The following is an 18,397-nucleotide window of genomic DNA, read 5'->3' as shown; positions in this document are numbered from 1 at the left end:
AACCAATCAGAAGAAGGGGCGGGGCTAATTAAGGCCAACGAAGCTTAACAACTCATTACAGAGTCCCATGACACCACCCACGACTTCCTATGTCAAACCATTCAAAAGTTATAGCAGAAAAAAGGGACAACCAATCAGAAGAAGGGGCGGGGCTAATTCAGGCCAATGAAGGTCAAGGACTCCATAAAGAATCTGATGACACCAGCCACGACTCTCTATGTCAAACCATTCCAAAGATATAGCAGAAAATCGGGACAACCAATCAGAAGAAGGGGCGGGGCTAATTAAGGCCAACGAAGTTCAACGACTCCATACAGAGTCCCATGACACCACCCACAACTTCCTATGTCAAACCATTCAAAAGTTATGGCAGAGAAAAGTATTCTAGGGGGCGCTGTTGAGCCGTTAGGCCACGCCCATTAATGCAAACCATGAAATATCAAATTTATCGCCAAGTCTGTCTTGCATGCAAAATTTGGTGACTTTTGGAGATCTATCAAATATGGACCAATCAGATTTCAAAATGGCCGACTTCCTGTTCGGTTTCGGCCATGGCTCCAAGAGACTTTTCTTTAAGCTGTGCCATGATACAGGTGTATAGCGATTTTCGTGCATGTACGTCAAACCGTATTGTGGGGCTTGAGGCACAAAGTTTTCCGGGGGGCGCTGTTGAGCCATTTTGCCACGCCCATTAATGCAAACCATGAAATATCACATTTATCGCCAGTCCTGGCTTGCGTGCCAAATTTGGTGCCTTTTGGGGAACTATCAAATATGGACCAATCAGATGAAGGGGGGGTGCGCTTGTTGGCGTCTAGCGTCGCCACGGTAACACTTTTGAAAGAGAAAAGTAATGCGTGTAGTCGCAGGATGGAGACGCACATTTTGATGTATAACACATCTGGGTTCACGATACGGTTCGGTCCGTATTAATTCTCGAAGGAATGGCATATATTGCTCCAAAATTACGCGATTAATTCAGAATGTTCAAAATGGCCGACTTCCTGTTCGGTTTCGGCCGTGGCGCCAACAGACTTTTCTTTAAGTTGCGACATGATACAGGTGTGTAGCGATTTTCGTTCATGTACGTCAAACCGTATTGAGGGGCTTGAGGCGCAAAGTTTTTTCTGTCTGAACCAATCAGATGAAGGGTGGGCGCGCTTTTCGGCGTCTAGCGTCGCCACGGTAACGCTTTTGAAAGAGAAAAGTAATGCGTGGTGTCGCAGGATGGAGACGCACATTTTGATGTATAACACACCTGGGTGCACGTTACGGTTCGGGCCGTATTAACTGCCGAAGGAAGGCATAAATTTCGCCAAAATGACACGATTAATTCCAAATGGCCGACTTCCTGTTCGGTTTCTCGACATGACGCCCAGAGACTTTTCTTTAAGTTGGGCCATGATACAGGTGTGTACCGATTTTCGTGCATGTACGACAAACCGCATTGTGGGGCTTGAGGCACAAAGTTTTCAAGGGGGCGCTGTTGAGCCATTTTGCCACGCCCATTAATGTAAACCATTAAATATCAAATTTTTCGCCAGGCCTGACTTGCATGCAAAATTTGGTGACTTTTTGGGCACGTTTAGGGGGGCAAAAAGGCCTTCCTTTTGTCAGAACAATAAGAAGAAGAAGAAGAAGAAGAAGAATTAAAGCTGCAAGCAGCGATGAACGGGCCCTCGCACTCAGGGCCACCGCCCCCCATTAGCATATCAGAAATGACACCACCCACGACTTCCTATGTCAAACCATTCAAAAGTTATAGCAGAAAAAAGGGACAACCAATCAGAAGAAGGGGCGGGGCTAATTCAGGCCAATGAAGGTCAAGGACTCCATACAGAATCTGATGACACCACCCACGACTCTCTATGTCAAACTATTCCAAAGTTATAGCAGAAAATCGGGACAACCAATCAGAAGAAGGGGCGGGGCTAATTAAGGCCAACGAAGCTTAAGAAGTCATTATAGAGTCCCATGACATCACCCACAACTTCCTATGTCAAACCATTCAAAAGTTATAGCAGAAAAAAGGGACAACCAATCAGAAGAAGGGGCGGGGCTAATTCAGCCCAATGAAGGTCAAGGACTCCATAAAGAATCTGATGACACCACCCACGACTCTCTATGTCAAACCATTCCAAAGTTATAGCAGAAAATCGGGACAACCAATCAGAAGAAGGGGCGGGGCTAATTAAGGCCAACGAAGCTTAAGAACTCATTACAGAGTCCCATGACACCACCCACGACTTCCTATGTCAAACCATTCAAAAGTTATAGCAGAAAAAAGGGACAACCAATCAGAAGAAGGGGTGGGGCTAATTCAGGCCAATGAAGGTCAAGGACTCCATACAGAGTCCCATGACACCACCCACAACTTCCTATGTCAAACCATTCAAAAGTTATGGCAGAAAAAAGTATTCTAGGGGGCGCTGTTGAGCCGTTAGGCCATGCCCATTAATGCAGACCGTGAAATATCAAATTTATCGCCAAGTCTGTCTTGCATGCAAAATTTGGTGACTTTTGGAGAACTATCAAATATGGACCAATCAGATTTCAAAATGGCCGACTTCCTGTTCGGTTTCGGCCATGGCTCCAAGAGACTTTTCTTTAAGCTGTGCCATGATACAGGTGTATAGCGATTTTGGTGCATGTACGTCAAACCGTATTGTGGGGCTTGAGGCACAAAGTTTTCCGGGGGGCGCTGTTGAGCCATTTTGCCACGCCCATTAACGCAAACCATGAAATATCACATTTATCGCCAGTCCTGGCTTGCGTGCCAAGTTTGGTGCCTTTTGGGGAACTATCAAATATGGACCAATCAGATGAAGGGGGGGTGCGCTTGTTGGCGTCTAGCGTCGCCACGGTAACACTTTTGAAAGAGAAAAGTAATGCGTGTAGTCGCAGGATGGAGACGCACATTTTGATGTATAACACATCTGGGTTCACGATACGGTTCGGGCCGTATTAATTCTCGAAGGAATGGCATATATTGCTCCAAACTTACGCGATTAATTCAGAATGTTCAAAATCGCCGACTTCCTGTTCGGTTTCGGCCGTGGCGCCAAGAGACTTTTCTTTAAGTTGCGACATGATACAGGTGTGTAGCGATTTTCGTTCATGTACGTCAAACCGTATTGAGGGGCTTGAGGCGCAAAGTTTTTTCTGTCTGAACCAATCAGATGAAGGGTGGGCGCGCTTTTCGGCGTCTAGCGTCGCCACGGTAACGCTTTTGAAAGAGAAAAGTAATGCGTGGTGTCGGAGGATGGAGACGCACATTTTGATGTATAACACACCTGGGTGCACGTTACGGTTCGGGCCGTATTAACTGCCGAAGGAAGGCATAAATTTCGCCAAAATGACACGATTAATTCAAAATGGCCGACTTCCTGTTCGGTTTCTCGACATGACGCCCAGAGACTTTTCTTTAAGTTGGGCCATGATACAGGTGTGTACCGATTTTCGTGCATGTACGACTAACCGCATTGTGGGGCTTGAGGCACAAAGTTTTCCGGGGGGCGCTGTTGAGCCATTTTGCCACGCCCATTAATGTAAACCATTAAATATCAAATTTTTCGCCAGGCCTGACTTGCATGCAAAATTTGGTGACTTTTTGGGCACGTTTAGGGGGGCAAAAAGGCCTTCCTTTTGTCAGAAAAATAATACAAAGAATTCCTACAGATACAATAGGGCCTTCGCACTGAAGGTGCTCGGGCCCTAATTAAAGCTGCAAGCAGCGATGAACGGGCCCTCGCACTCACGGCCACCGCCCCCCATAAGCATATCAGAAATGACACCACCCACGACTTCCTATGTCAAACCATTCAAAAGTTATAGCAGAAAAAAGGGACAACCAATCAGAAGAAGGGGCGGGGCTAATTCAGTCCAATAAACGTAAAGGACTCAATACATAGTCCGATGACACCACCCACGACTCTCTATGTCAAACCATTCAAAAGTTATAGCAGAAAATAGTGACAACCAATCAGAAGAAGGGGCGGGGCTAATTTTCACCAATTATGGTCAAGGACTCAATACCGAGTCCCATGACACCACCCACGACTATTTATGTCAAACCTTTCCAAAGTTATGGCAGAGAAAAGTATTCTAGGGGGCGCTGTTGAGCCGTTAGGCCACGCCCATTAATGCAAACCATGAAATATCAAATTTATCGCCAGGCCTGGCTTGCATGCAAAATTTGGTGACTTTTGGAGAACTATCAAATATGGACCAATCAGATGAAGGGGCGGGGCTAATTAAGGCCAACGAAGCTCAAGGACTCCATAATGAATCTGATGACACCCCCCACGACTCTCTATGTCAAACCATTCAAAAGTTATAGCAGAAAATCGGGACAACCAATCAGAAGAAGGGGCGGGGCTAATTAAGGCCAACGAAGCTCAAGGACTCCATACAGAGTCCCATGACACCACCCACAACTTCCTATGTCAAACCATTCAAAAGTTATGGCAGAGAAAAGTATTGTAGGGGGCGCTGTTGAGCCGTTAGGCCACGCCCATTAATGCAAACCATGAAATATCAAATTAATCGCCAGGCCTGGCTTGCATGTAAAATTTGGTGACTTTTGGAGAACTATCAAATATGGACCAATCAGATTTCAAAATGGCCGACTTCCTGTTCGGCTTCGGCCATGGCTCCAAGAGACTTTTCTTTAAGTTGTGCCATGATACAGGTGTGTAGCGATTTTCGTGCATGTACGTCAAACCGTATTGTGGGGCTTGAGGCACAAAGTTTTCCGGGGGGCGCTGTTGAGCCATTTTGCCACGCCCATTAATGCAAACCATGAAATATTAAATTTATCGCCAGGCCTGGCTTGCGTGCCAAATTTGGTGCCTTTTGGGGAACTATCAAATATGGACCAATCAGATGAAGGGGGGTGCGCTTGTTGGCGTCTAGCGTCGCCACGGTAACACTTTTGAAAGAGAAAAGTAATGCGTGTAGTCGCAGGATGGAGACGCACATTTTGATGTATAACACATCTGGGTTCACGATACGGTTCGGGCCGTATTAATTCTCGAAGGAATGGCTCATATTGCTCCAAAATTACGCGATTAATTCAGAATGTTTAAAATGGCCGACTTCCTGTTCGGTTTCGGCCATGGCGCCAAGAGACTTTTCTTTAAGTTGCAACATGATACAGGTGTGTACCGATTTTCGTTCATGTATGTCACACCGTATTCTGGGGCTTGAGGCGCAAAGTTTTTTCGGTCTGAACCAACCAGATGAAGGGTGGGCGCGCTTTTTGGCGTCTAGCGTCGCCACGGTAACGCTTTTGAAAGAGAAAAGTAATGCGTGTTGTCGCAGGATGGAGACGCACATTTTGATGTATAACACACCTGGATGCACGTTACGGTTCGGGCCGTATTAACTGCCGAAGGAAGGCATAAATTTCGCCAAAATGACACGACTAATTCAAAATGGCCGACTTCCTGTTTGGTTTCTCGACATGACGCCCAGAGACTTTTCTTTAAGTTGTGACATGATACAGGTGTGTACCGATTTTCGTGCATGTACGACAAACCGCATTGTGGGGCTTGAGGCACAAAGTTTTCAAGGGGGCGCTGTTGAGCCATTTTGCCACGCCCATTAATGTAAACCATTAAATATCAAATTTTTCGCCAGGCCTGACTTGCGTGCAAAATTTGGTGACTTTTTGGGCACGTTTAGGGGGGCAAAAAGGCCTTCCTTTTGTCAGAAAAATAATAATAATAACGCGAAGAATTCCTACAGATACAATAGGGCCTTCGCACTGAAGGTGCTCGGGCCCTAATAATTCCTACAGATACAATAGGGCCTTCGCACTGCAAGTGCTCGGGCCCTAATAATTCCTGCAAATACAATAGGGCCTTCGCACTGCAAGTGCTCGGGCCCTAATAATATTATTATATGATATTAATATTTAATATTCATATATAATAATATTATATAATGTCATCTTGTTTGGGCCAGGATAAACGGGAAATAGCGGAGCGATGCTGCTACTGCTGCTGTGACACGTCACTTCCTCCCAACGGCAGGAAGTGACGTGTGCGCTCTTAATAGTACATCGGAATTAATGCACACTACTGATATTTACTCAAAAGTGTGCCGAACTTAAGTATACTTTTTAATATATACTGTTTAGTATGGCATTTCGGACCCACCGCAAGTAAACCTTTTGCTGATAGGTTAAGAGACCATGTAGTTTTCTTACATCACACACAGTTTTAACAACACTAAACTTCAACTAAGCTCACTGCACTTGGTCCAACAGGTTTAAGTAAAATGTGAGTGTATGTGATTTAAATAATTGCATCTGTGCATTTGGGAAAAAAACTTATGGCAGTACTTCAAGGAAAGGTTGGCTCTGCATTTAATTATCCTGTGGTTGGGGACAATAGGAAAATATGCAAACATCTGTTCTTGAAAATAACATTGTTTGAATTGAACAGGATTAGTTCCTTTCCTCCTGTTGGCTAATTTGGGCCAGGGCTGTTTGGGAGGCAGTCCTGAACTGTCCAGTCCACTGTGTTTTCAAGAGTCACTCAATAAAACAAAATCTATCAGCAGTAATGCATGTAATGCATCGAGAAATAAGCTCCTTATTTTATTTATATTGTTCAACATAATTTTTTTAAGTTAGCTTTTGGGGTTGCACAGAGGCGTGTAGTTGTTTTTTTTTTTTGCATCCTTTTATTGTGAATCACACGATCATTTTTTTTCAGTATGATTGACGCTGACATTTTTTTATTGTCGATGGAGAAATCACTTTCGATGACAGTTGACTCGTGCTTGTGGCAGGATATTACGTTTACTGGGCAGAGGCGTAACGGTATATTGCAACAGCAGTGTGGGACGGAAATAAGAGAGGACAAATTGAAGTAGAAGGAGATCTCACTATAAAATAGTTTACTCAAAACAGTTGTTTCCACTCCCTGCCAGGTTTGAAGGGATATTTACCTTTTTTTTTTTATTCCTGGCATTCAAATATGTGCATTGTGTGCAGATTTTTATTTAAAAGAACTACTACAGTGGGAGTGACATGATATGCTCCACTCATAGTGCTGGCCTGAGACCCATATTTCCTTCACGCCTAATGTTTATAACTTAAACGTATCTGAGACTGACACAGTTTCGTTTACCAGAAAAAGAATGAGCAGTTTTTTCTCTCTCTTGCACTGACAACATGTGGATTTAAGAGTGTGTGTATGAGTACATCACTCTGAGTGTGTGTGTGCCTGTGTGAAACCTCTGCACACAGCTGCCCTTCACTTGCCAGCTGGACACCAGACAACCCAGGCAGCAGCAGCTGGAAAGAAATGGACACAATGTTCTAAAGAGGAGAGGAGAAGAGAGGATGAGAGCCAGACTGTGAGGCAAGATGTTAGGCTTGTAAGACCAAACGGCTCTTCAGGCGGGCGCCTCCTCTCCCCAGCTCCTGAGCTCAACCCTTAACTTCTTCTTCCACCGCTTTATGCTGTAGGGAAAGTACTCGACTACTCATTATTGCCTCCACGTTCCCCTCATTAAATATCCCAGGCATGAGGTGTCTGGCTTAAAAAAAAAAAAATTAAACAAAGCTGAAGGATTGGCACATATTGGACTGGAGGGCACAGTGAAGCGATTGTTCTTAATGCCAGTACCTCCAGTTTTTCTTCCAGCTCCCTTTCACACCTGCTTCCGCCGCCGCCTCCTCCACGTTTTTGCTGCTTCCCTTGCAATCGGATGGAAGCAGCCATCAAGTATGAGCAAAGGTAGCAGATCTGTAGGAGCAAAACAAGGAGCGAAGCCGGTGGGGCTGCCAGGGAGCTAAGAGTAATCAGGGAGGATGCTGGAGGGAGGGATGAAAGCGACCACAGAGAAGTCTGTCTTTAGTGGGTTAGCCGATTGTTGGTCGTCATTCACAGGGATATTGGATTGCTTTGTTGCCAATTTGCCACCTACAGAACAGTTTCCTTCAACACAATCAGGACTAGTGTTGTCTTAATTTTGCATATGGAGAGAAAAGAAACTTAGACATCCACCAGTCTTGTTTAGCATCTTATGTTCTCATTTGCTTCATATTTATCGTTCCCTGTATCCATATTATCTCCGGGGGCTATATCCGCTCCTCCTGTGCCATTCCCTCCGACTGAGCACAGAGTAGTCAATGAGGATTTTGTGTGTGTGTTTTCATTCTCTAGCTCAGAATAAGTGGCACCAGACAGGCCTTATAAGGAGTTGTTAGATCATTGGCCACACTGTTCGCAAAACAGAACCATATGTGTGCTGTGTGTGTGTGTGTGTGTGTGTGTGTGTGTGTGTGTGCATGCGCACTTGTACGCAGGCCTATACCTCAAGTATGTGTAAGTAAAACCATGTGTGTGCAGAGGTAGCCAAGAGAACGGGAGTCTGCTGCTAATAGACATGGTGAAGGTCAGATTATATGGTCATGTTAAACACACATACGTGCGCATACACACAGCCGCTCTGCTCTCGCTCCTCTTTTATGTGCGGCGTTACCGTTAGCTGTGAGAAACACGCATGCATGCACACGTACACCCGCACACACCTGGAGAGCATCACCTACGACGAGGTGTTGGACTAATGTGTGAATGGTCAGCTAGTGGATGGAGCTGCTGCCCTTTTTTGTCCTCTGATGATTTTAGCAGAGGAAAGCGCTCTCTCTCTCTCTTTCTCCGTCTCCATCTTTCTTACACAGTTTGTCTGGAATGTACAGATGTTTCCTTTTGGGAATGGGCGTCCTGCTCTGTTCACACACACGCACACACACACTAAAGAGTGAGAGGAGTATGCAGTCCCACACACTTTAAGTCAGATTCGTGTTTCTTTTTTTTTCTGAAAGTAGCATCAACCGACTAGTTTAGAGTAGAAGTGTTTCATAAAGTGCTAGAACAGCTTTTTAGCTATAAGTTTTGTCCTTTTCCAAGCTTTTGGCCTCTCGTCTACAATGTCTTTGATATTTTTTCCCCATTCCCTTTTGTCTCTTTGTTCTCACGTGCAGCTGAGGCTTTGCTGTACGAGCAGACTGTGGGACACTGAAGCCACTTAACTTCACAGTTGGACCAATCTCATTTTCTTACTGCCTTCGAAATGTATCTGCAGGTTTCTCACTTCCTGTACTTCCACCGAATTATGTTATGCTAATTTTTTTTAATAAGGTTTTTCCGTTGATGGAAGTGGCAACATTTGAAATATTTTTTTTTAATATTTACTGAAACATTTTGAAGCTTGCCTGAGGTCTTTTTTTTCTTCCCGTCATTGCGAAGTTGATGTTCGTTTGGGCAGATGGAAACACCCATTTCAAACTAATTTCTGACAACATTACAAAATTTTCCTCCCGTTTATAGCCGAAACAACTGATTTAGTTTGTGTCTACTTCCAAAAAGGTTTGCCTTTTGGTTGTCGGCCACAGCCACGTGTAACGTGCAGTAGTTTCAGTAGTTCATGCAGCCACCCTCTGAAGGCTGCCTGTATAAACACAGCCAAGTTTTGTTGCTTTGGTCCAGTTAATGGAAACATGTCTGACTCTAATTCTGTTAAGCCCCATTTTGCAAGGTTTTTTTCTTTTTTTTTTTAAACCTTTATGATTGGATGGATATAGAAATGACTGATTCCAACCTGAGTTAAGAGAAGCTAAAATGCTGCTGGTGTTTCATTACTGTTGGGGTTAACAATGTGCACCCAGTGTAGGTGTATGGTTATTATTTCTGTATGAGCTGGACTGATATTGCAAAGCCACATTATTATTCAAAGAAATGTCAAGAAAGTTTGAACTCAATTTAAATCAAGATTATACTGTTTTAGCATTAGAAAACACCAACTACTTCTCGGCTGTACAATAAGCCACTATTTCAGTGTTAAGAAGATATGAACAGTAACTACGGGACATTTCATCAAAGAATAGAGATAAACAAAGCAAACCATTAGAAATGCGATATTCCACAAAAACTGGACAGATAAAATCTCGTGTGTTAGTTTTCTCCATTTTAGAATTAATTTAAATTTATATAATAAGTTATATAAATTTATATAAATAAGCCTAAAATGTTAAGTCCCCCCAATACCTGTGTCAATGAAAGGCAGAGCGATATTGATGAAATAAATGTGAAATGAGCCCTGAAGTAAATTAATAATTTATCTTGACATAGATAATTGATTAAGACATAAATACATTTTTATTTCAGTTTGGAAGGGTACACTTTTCTCCAGTTCAAATTTGTTTTATTTTCTGTTTTTTAGATTTGATTTCGTGCGTGCGTGCGTGCGTGCGTGCGTGCGTGCGTGCGTGCGTGCGTGCGTGCGTGCGCGCGTGCGCGCGTGCACGTTTCTTTTTTGTTATTTTTTTTCTGCTTATTGTTGCTCATTTTCTGTCAGCACACACTAATGACACTATCAGTTGACGCCTACAATTCAGGGCAACATGAGCATGGATGGACTTGTTTGCACGTATGAATTGTGCAGTATATAGGAACCCTTAGTCAGATGAAACGGTAGCAACAGTCAGAAATGTTCAAGACTGCATATAAAAAAAAAGGTTCTCCCATCTTTCAGAACAGTTGTAGAAAAATCTGTACTTCCTGTTGTATTGTGTGGTTCCCAGTTTGATTCACAAGCCAGCTGGGATGATCATCGCGTTCACTCGGCTGCTGAGACGTCAGCTTCAACTGATAATGGCAGATGTCTGTTTTTTAAACTTTTTCCAGTGAAAATGATGTAATATGTAAGGCAGAGCGCTCACAGAATAGCAGAGCCTCTTCAAAACACACACAAAGATTTGTTTTTGCAGATTAATTAGTTGACCTGACCTGTATCGTCTCTTTATTTCAGCGAATGTGCTTCTTTAAGTAGTATTGTTGTTCATTTGCAAAGTGTGAGGCACCAAATTAGCTTGAAGTAAATATACAACACAAGGAAATAATATTAGACGCAACATCACTGTTGAACACTGCGGTGTTAATCTTTTTCTGCTATACTGCTAAGATAGACTCAAGACATTGAGAATCCTGTTTAGAGGCTGAAAAAAAAATATTTGTGCTGCATAATCATTGTTTTATTGAAAGAAAAAAGGCACCTGGTAACAGGTTCTGTACTGATAATGAACCAACTTATACCAGAACATATTCAAACATGTTCAAGATCATATTCAAGATCAGAACATATTCAAGATCCCTTAAAACATTTAAGGGCACCAAATATTGAGAAAAATGTTAACAAAAGAAAAGAAAAGGAACCGGTGAGAGTCCATTAGTAAGGCCAAATTTATAATTGGCATTCAAGTGTGTTTACGACTGTGATTGATTTATTATAAATATTCTGATTATGAAAAAATTTCTATAAATTAAGTGACGCTAAAACACAATATATACTTGAGTTCTTCTAACAATCCATAGTTTCTGCTCTCCTGATGGCTTCCTAAGGTAGACGTTTGGATGTTTGTTATGACTGTAACATTATCATTCAGGAATCATAGTAAGGTATAAATTTAGGCTACTGACAGAAAATAAAACACATTACATAAATAAACCCGAGGCTGTGCATGTCAAAGCAGATTTTATTCTGTATATACACTGTAATTTGATAAAATAAAGTTATGAAAGTCTAGCCCTCAGATTGCTTTTGAAACTACCGTCATCACATCCCATACAGCAATATAAACATGTTCCTGTGCTCCGAGGAGAAATTAGTGCATCCATCTGGTTACATTACCGCACCAGTGAGCCCAGACCAAAAGTCTTCCTGCTGCCCTTTTTCTCCACAAGCAAACAGCACGCTTGCCCCACACCGTGACACAAAGAGACCAACAAAGGGGGGGGCGCACCTTTTTATTCAAACTGTATTCACTTGACAACAGTTAACGCAGAGGTTTATATAAAGTGGATGAGATGTAGAAATCAGATCACAGTAAAAATATGAGAGGTTTTTATCAGGGATCACTTCAGAAGCAGTGAACAAGTTGGGAGTGAGTTGGCCCGGGGCCTCGAGTTTCATCACCCACATATAACTAACTGCAACTAACAACATCTAAAGTCATCATCAAAGGAACATGGTCCAATCCAGTAAAATCATCCTACCCTCCTGAAAGTGGTATATTTTAGTAATACTCGCGAGTCGGTACAGCAGCACCCTCCATCAGCTGTTTGTTCACATCAGCCGTCATTTTCTGTCTGACTCACTTTCTCCCCCGTTATTCCCTGAATCCCGGAGGGAACAGTCTGTAGTTCCAGATATTAGTGAACGGACCCCGGGCAGGAGCAGGCTTCCCCCTGCAGACAGTGTTCAGCACCATCCAAAGTGCTGCGTCTCTTCAACATTCATTTCACTTACATATTTTGTGTATTTTAGCAATTATTGATTTAAATGGCGTGAACAACAGTTTTTGCATTAGTTTACCTGAGAATAACTAAAAATTAGTATTGAGGCATTCTGAATAATACCGGGTTCCTCTTTCCAGTGTTGTGAATCATTTTGGCTGGTTCCAGTTCCTGGAATCAGTCCATTACATGATGAGCAATAAATGCCTGCTTCAGATGTCAACCGAGGACCGTCAAGAATTAAAAAAAAAACAAAAAAAAACCGAAATTTATATATACATAAACATAAAAAAAAAAAAAAAGTACTGCATCGATAACCATGGCAACAGTTTCTAGGATCATAAAACATTTAGATCTGTCCTACTTACAGTAACAGTCCATTTTTTGATATTTTTTTTTTCCTTGGTATCAAACTGAGCTCGGTTTTCTGGTTCCTAATTGTTCCGCTTTCTCCTCCCTGCTGTAGTTAAAGCATGAACGTGTGATACTTTGTGATTGTACTTGGCTCGTTTAAGAGCAGAGCAGAAATGTCAGGAAACTTAAACTTAAACTTTATTTATTTATATAGCACCAGGCTGATCCAGGAAAGGATCAGCCTGCTAAAATCAGAAATCATCCTGACTTGTGCTGTTTTAAGGAAAACGCCAAAGTCCATTGAGAACTCCGTGCATCTGAGGAGGTGACATTTGCATCAATATCCCCCTTGTTAATCAACCTGCTCCACTTTTTCATCGCAGCCTTTGTTTATTTGTTGTAGTTTTTTCTAGTTTGTGTCCACTGATAAACATTATAACGTGAGTCACTTCAGTGTCCCGTCAATTTAGGTGAGTTCAAGCATTGACTTTAATCTGGAGGTTGTTTGGTACTCTAGGATGCTCTCAGTCACAGCGTCTCACATCAAACTTCCTACATTCAGAAGAGAAGCTGACAGACTCGAAGGTTTAGTGGAAGTATTTTCTTAGTTACTTGATTGATATTTTTAACATTTTCATTGATATTGACACTTGTGTTACTACTGAAAATCCCAACGTTGTTCCCTGGTGAATCTGTGTGTTTGTGGTTGTATTTATCTACCTCAGTGCTTGTGTGACACAAATATTTCACTTTCTCTCTCCTTTGTTGATGGTTGCAGAGATCTGTCCAAGAACCACATCTCCTCCCTGGATACCAGCCTGCTAGAACGCCTCACCGGCCTCCAGGAGCTGTAAGTAAACGCAGCGTTAAGTTGCACAGTTTCTTTTCATCCACCTGACGTCTGTGAGCTCTTCAAAATTCAAAAAAGTATAGAAAGAAGAAATTCAAACACATCTTTTACACTAAGAAGGACAAACGAGCTAAGTAAAGAAATAAAGATCACGCTGGATTTTCATCCTTTGAGGGTAATAATCCAATGTTACACATCTATGAGGATATGTGGTTGTTTTCTGTGTTTGGAGTGACCTCCCTGTGCAGCGGTAGCGGCAACTGCACTTTCACCATCCGTTAATCAGTCCTTCATATCATCTTTGAGGAATTTTATCCCATTCAGCTTTGAGAGGTTGGTGGGTATTCTCACACACACTGATAACGTTAAGTCCTTCTGCAACATTTCTGTTGGATTAAGATCAAAATTGTGATTTGGCCAGTCGGAAAACCTGAACTTTCTTTGGTGGAACCGCGTCTGTGCTTTGAGTTTTTTTGTCTCGCTGCATGACCCACTTTCTCTCGAGAGTCGTCCCACAGATGTTTTCCTTTTATTATGTTTTGGTATAGTCAGAATTCATTGTTCTATCAGTGAAATCGAGTTGAAAACATGTGATACTAATTTTACTTGCAATCTAAGTGAAAAAATGCTCTCTGTTCCCCATCAGTCGCTGTAGAACTGGGTGAAAAAGAAAGTAAATTATCTTTCAATTCAAAGCTTTTACATTTTGGGGAAAGAAATCTGGTCCTTTCTTGGTTTTAAAAGTTTTATTAAGTTAAATTTAATTGTAAATATACAATTAGATCTAGTGTTATTTGGGAATTATAGTTTTACACTGCAGTACACATTATGGGAAGTACAAGTAATTAAAAAAAAAAAATTAAATGAACGAATCGCATGCATTTAATCGCATGCAGAGCTGTCTATAGCAGCAATAGTTTGAAGTTTTCTTAATGACCTTCACATCTCATCTCCACATTATTGTGGAGGAAGTCTGACTCATTCTTCTTTACAACTTTGCCTCGATCCATCGAGATACAGAGTTTTGTTAAAAACCCTTAAAAGTAAACATGCAGAGCTGCAGTGAGGTCGGACCTTGATTCTTTTATTATTCTGCCAAACACACCGGTAAATGTAAGTAAGTAATTAAAGTTTACTTTTATATATATATATATATATATATATATATATATATATATATATATATATATATATATATATATGTATATATGTGTGTGTGTGTGTGTGTGTGGGTGGGTGTGTTTGGCACCATTGGATTTGTTCATGCTGCAGGGCTTAATGCTTAGATTTATTTTATTTGTATTTTTTTTGTTTTTCACAGTTTTTAGTATTTAAAATGTGTCTCATATCAGATTTTATTGTGAAGAAGCTTCTCTTTTGAAGTGACCCGCATGCCTCGTGAGATGAAATGACGTCAAATGCAGCACATCAGGGGCCTCATGTACAAAGAGTGCGTGGATTTCAACGTGAATCCGTGCGTGGAATTCTTGCGTACGCAAGAAAAATTCAGATGTACAAAACTGTGCGTTCGCCCAAATCCACGCACGTTCCTTTGTACATACCAATCAGGTGGATTTGAGCGCACATGCGGGAGCACAACACTCCGCCCTGTCTCCTCCCTCAAATACATATATTTGAATATGATAATGAAGATAATTATCCATTAAAAACCGCTCATCCTAACAAGAAATTTGCAAAAACAGGTAAAACTAATTTAAAAAATAACATCGGCTGTGAGCTGGAGATAGTCCTGTCAAAAGTTGAGGCCTGGAAAAAATAATTTATTTGGGGCATTTCTTCCGATTTAAGCTGCATTGCATTATGGGTAATGTTGTTCTTTGCTTTGTGTTGCGTTCTTTGAATAGTTGTGGTATTATTATGATCGTACGGGTTTGTAAATGTTTCTGCGCAGCGTTAGTGAATCATTACACTCTGCTTTTCTTGTTTGTATTTTAAGAACCGACACCAGAACTTAAATTGGTGGATGAAAAACGGCTCCTCGTTCCGCTTTATTGTCACGCGTATTATATACTGATGGATTAAGACCAATGTACACGTGTATGGAGTCTTACACATTGTGGATGTCCGAGATCACCTCTCTCATAAGTATAACAATGTCAACAATATACATTTATATTTAAAACATGAAGCATCACGATCTGATTCTTCTGCTGCAGAAATAATGACAACTTGTGCCAACGGGATTATCGAGGTGCAAACGTGAGAAATAAAGAGCAAAGTTGCTGTAACTCGGATTGTTGCATCCGCAGGAGGAGAGACCGGTCTAGATCCCGGCCTCCATCACCGGAGAAACACTTTCTGGATCCTGCAGCACCTGCAGCCGACTCGATATCAGACTCTGAAAGTTGCCTAAACATTCAATAAAAACTTTATTCATCATTGCTGAGTCACATCAGTTCGTACAGACCAACCTTTCCGTGACAACTTTACAGAACCGGTTCTTCACTGCAAAATGTATTTTAATGTTTTTCTGTCCAGACACAGTTATGGGATGTTTAGGATCTGGCTTTAATCTCCAGTCCTCATCCCATACGGTCGTCATGGTGACAGAGACGTCCGACCTATCAGCAGCTCCTGCTGAAAGCATCATGTTGGTCTGAACCGGAGCAGCTGGTCCAGTTCAGGGCAGAGATCCAGAGGGATCCTCTTGGTTCCTAAACCAGCAGATGGTCCAGTCTTAGTCCTGGACCAGCAGATCGGTGTGATCTGATGCATCAGCAGGTTCCTCTACAATAAATTCACGTGGTCGTGAATTTATTGTCGATGTTACGTTTCCTCATATTCTGCACTTCACTGCATCACCAGTGAGTGTCGCCAACGGACAAAACCTCAGAAATGTGCGTACGCCAGTCTTGGTGTGACCGTGAAAGACCGCAACTTTCTACGTTCAAGTCATTCTTTGTATTTCCGACCGTGAGCGTAGAATGTGGCGTATGCACGTTTTTTGTGCGCCGCACTCTTTGTACATGAGGCCCCAAGTGTGCAGATGTAAAGATGCTGCAGCAGTGAGCCGGTTTGATTTCTTTTTAATGCTTTTGCAGTGGAAATGGACAAATTCATGAATTAATTTATAATGAGAAACATCTAAGGACAAGCAGAACGAAACTGAACGTTGGCCATGTGTGGAGCAATGGTTTCAATATCTGTCCAGAGGTGTGTGGATGAGGAATCGGTGCCAGGACTGGAGGAGTGGGACATGACCGGCTTCAATGAAGCACATTTCATCGCAAAAAAAATGTCCCGCCAGTGCAGAATTGCAACATTAAACACAGTGACGACAACGACGGGTGAGAGGTGACCCGATAGTTCACAGTGGAAAACATCAGACACGTGTCCGATTCAGGACCGCATATGAAAGCGATCCATGTCTGACGTGAAAAATTTGATTTGCGTGTCATTTAAGCTTTTCACACAGCGAAAAGAAAATGGGATATACGCAATAAAATCAGATTTGAGTTGCTTGTTCCTGCAGTGTGAAGGTAGCCTTTGTGTTGTTGCCCACTCAGCTTTAGACCAATTTTATGGTCAACTCAGTGGCGGAACAATTCAGCTTTGGTTTTGTCTGTCTGAGGATTATTGTGCCATGAGACTTGTGGTTTGTTCAGATACAACTTTGAAAACCTAAGCGCTTTTGTCATGTTATTTTTAGAGAATAGGCTTTGTCTTCGCAACCCTTCTTTTCGTGTAGTCCAGGAGCCACTCTTGTTGGTTTTTTTTTTGTAACTTCTCTGAGCGTTGCACGGTCTGATGTTGGGGTGGTCTTGCTGGGAAAGCCATTTTTGAGTAATCTTTCTCACCATACAATGATGAACTCCAAACTGCTCATGTGAGACTCGTGTGAGCGGTTCGGATCATTAAGGTGGACTGGCTTGCTGATCAATTTTGATTAAATGACCTTGACTAACTACAGGTAATTAACCACCTTTTAATCAAGCCCACTAAATTAGCAGCAAATGGCTCCAACTTCCTCTGTCATGATTCATTTGCTTCTGCATTTTGGTTTATTTGTTTAATAAATAATGACAATAATGTCCTACATGAATGTAATATGTGGTCTTTCATCTGAAGATGCGTTTATGTAGATCCTTAGAACTAAAAACGTCAATTATTTTTCTCGTGACTGTAAATATTTATCAGTTTTAAATGTAATTCTTATTTTTCAGATACCTTCAAGGGAACCGGATCAATGTTCTCCCCAGAGGAGTTTTCTGCTGTGGACCGCTGTCAGTCCTGTGAGTGTGAAATGAAAGGCCGATCCAGACCTGTCAATCGCAGGGTTGAGAGGAGATGAGAACGAGGAACTCAAAGGGAGCAGAGGAGAGAAAAACTTGCTTTAGTCTGGACTGAAGTAGGCAAATTCCCAAGACCACACCAGCTAAAACAGAGAGCATGAAAGAAAAAGAGAAAAAACCCTCACATCTGTGTACTGCGCACACATACCAACACACGCGCTAATCACAGTACGATTAAGTTCAATTACAGCTTACTGCTGCAGGCTCCTGCTACCTCCCTCTATTCATGTGACTGACTACCCCTTCCTCCATCCATTACCTTACTTCTTCCACTCGTTGAATGGGCATTTGAGCGCATGTTTATGTGCATGTGTGTATGATGAGAGAGGACTGATGGTTTCCATCGGTCCTTTCCAAACCGCCACACAACGGCCCCATTATGCAGTTTTCTGGAGAGACGAGGGAGGAGGGCGCGGTGAGGAGGAGGTTTTAAGCTGAGTAGGAAAGAAAGAAAGAAAGAAAGAAAGAAAGAAAGAAAGAAAGAAAGAAAGAAAGAAAGAAAGAAAGAAAGAAAGAAAGAAAGAAAGAAAGAAAGAAAGAAAGAAAGAAAGAAAGAAAAGGCAGGGAAG

The 18,397-nt window shown here is 42.0% G+C and overlaps 1 protein-coding gene across 1 annotated transcript in view; it reads left to right on the top strand.

The window, feature by feature from the left end:
* Nucleotides 1-18,397, top strand: part of pkd1a (polycystic kidney disease 1a) — a 99,689-nt gene that overhangs the window by 17,128 nt on the left and 64,164 nt on the right. The window contains exons 2-3 of the mRNA XM_061720665.1: nucleotides 13,444-13,515; nucleotides 17,700-17,768. Coding sequence (XP_061576649.1) covers nucleotides 13,444-13,515; nucleotides 17,700-17,768 — 141 coding nt within the window. The remainder of the gene's footprint in view (nucleotides 1-13,443; nucleotides 13,516-17,699; nucleotides 17,769-18,397) is intronic.

This window comes from Cololabis saira, chromosome 1, assembly GCF_033807715.1.
Source record: "Cololabis saira isolate AMF1-May2022 chromosome 1, fColSai1.1, whole genome shotgun sequence".
NCBI classification, from domain to species: domain Eukaryota; kingdom Metazoa; phylum Chordata; class Actinopteri; order Beloniformes; family Belonidae; genus Cololabis; species Cololabis saira.
The sequence above is the reverse complement of the archived record's forward strand: the minus strand, read 5'-3'. Positions and strand labels throughout refer to the sequence as shown.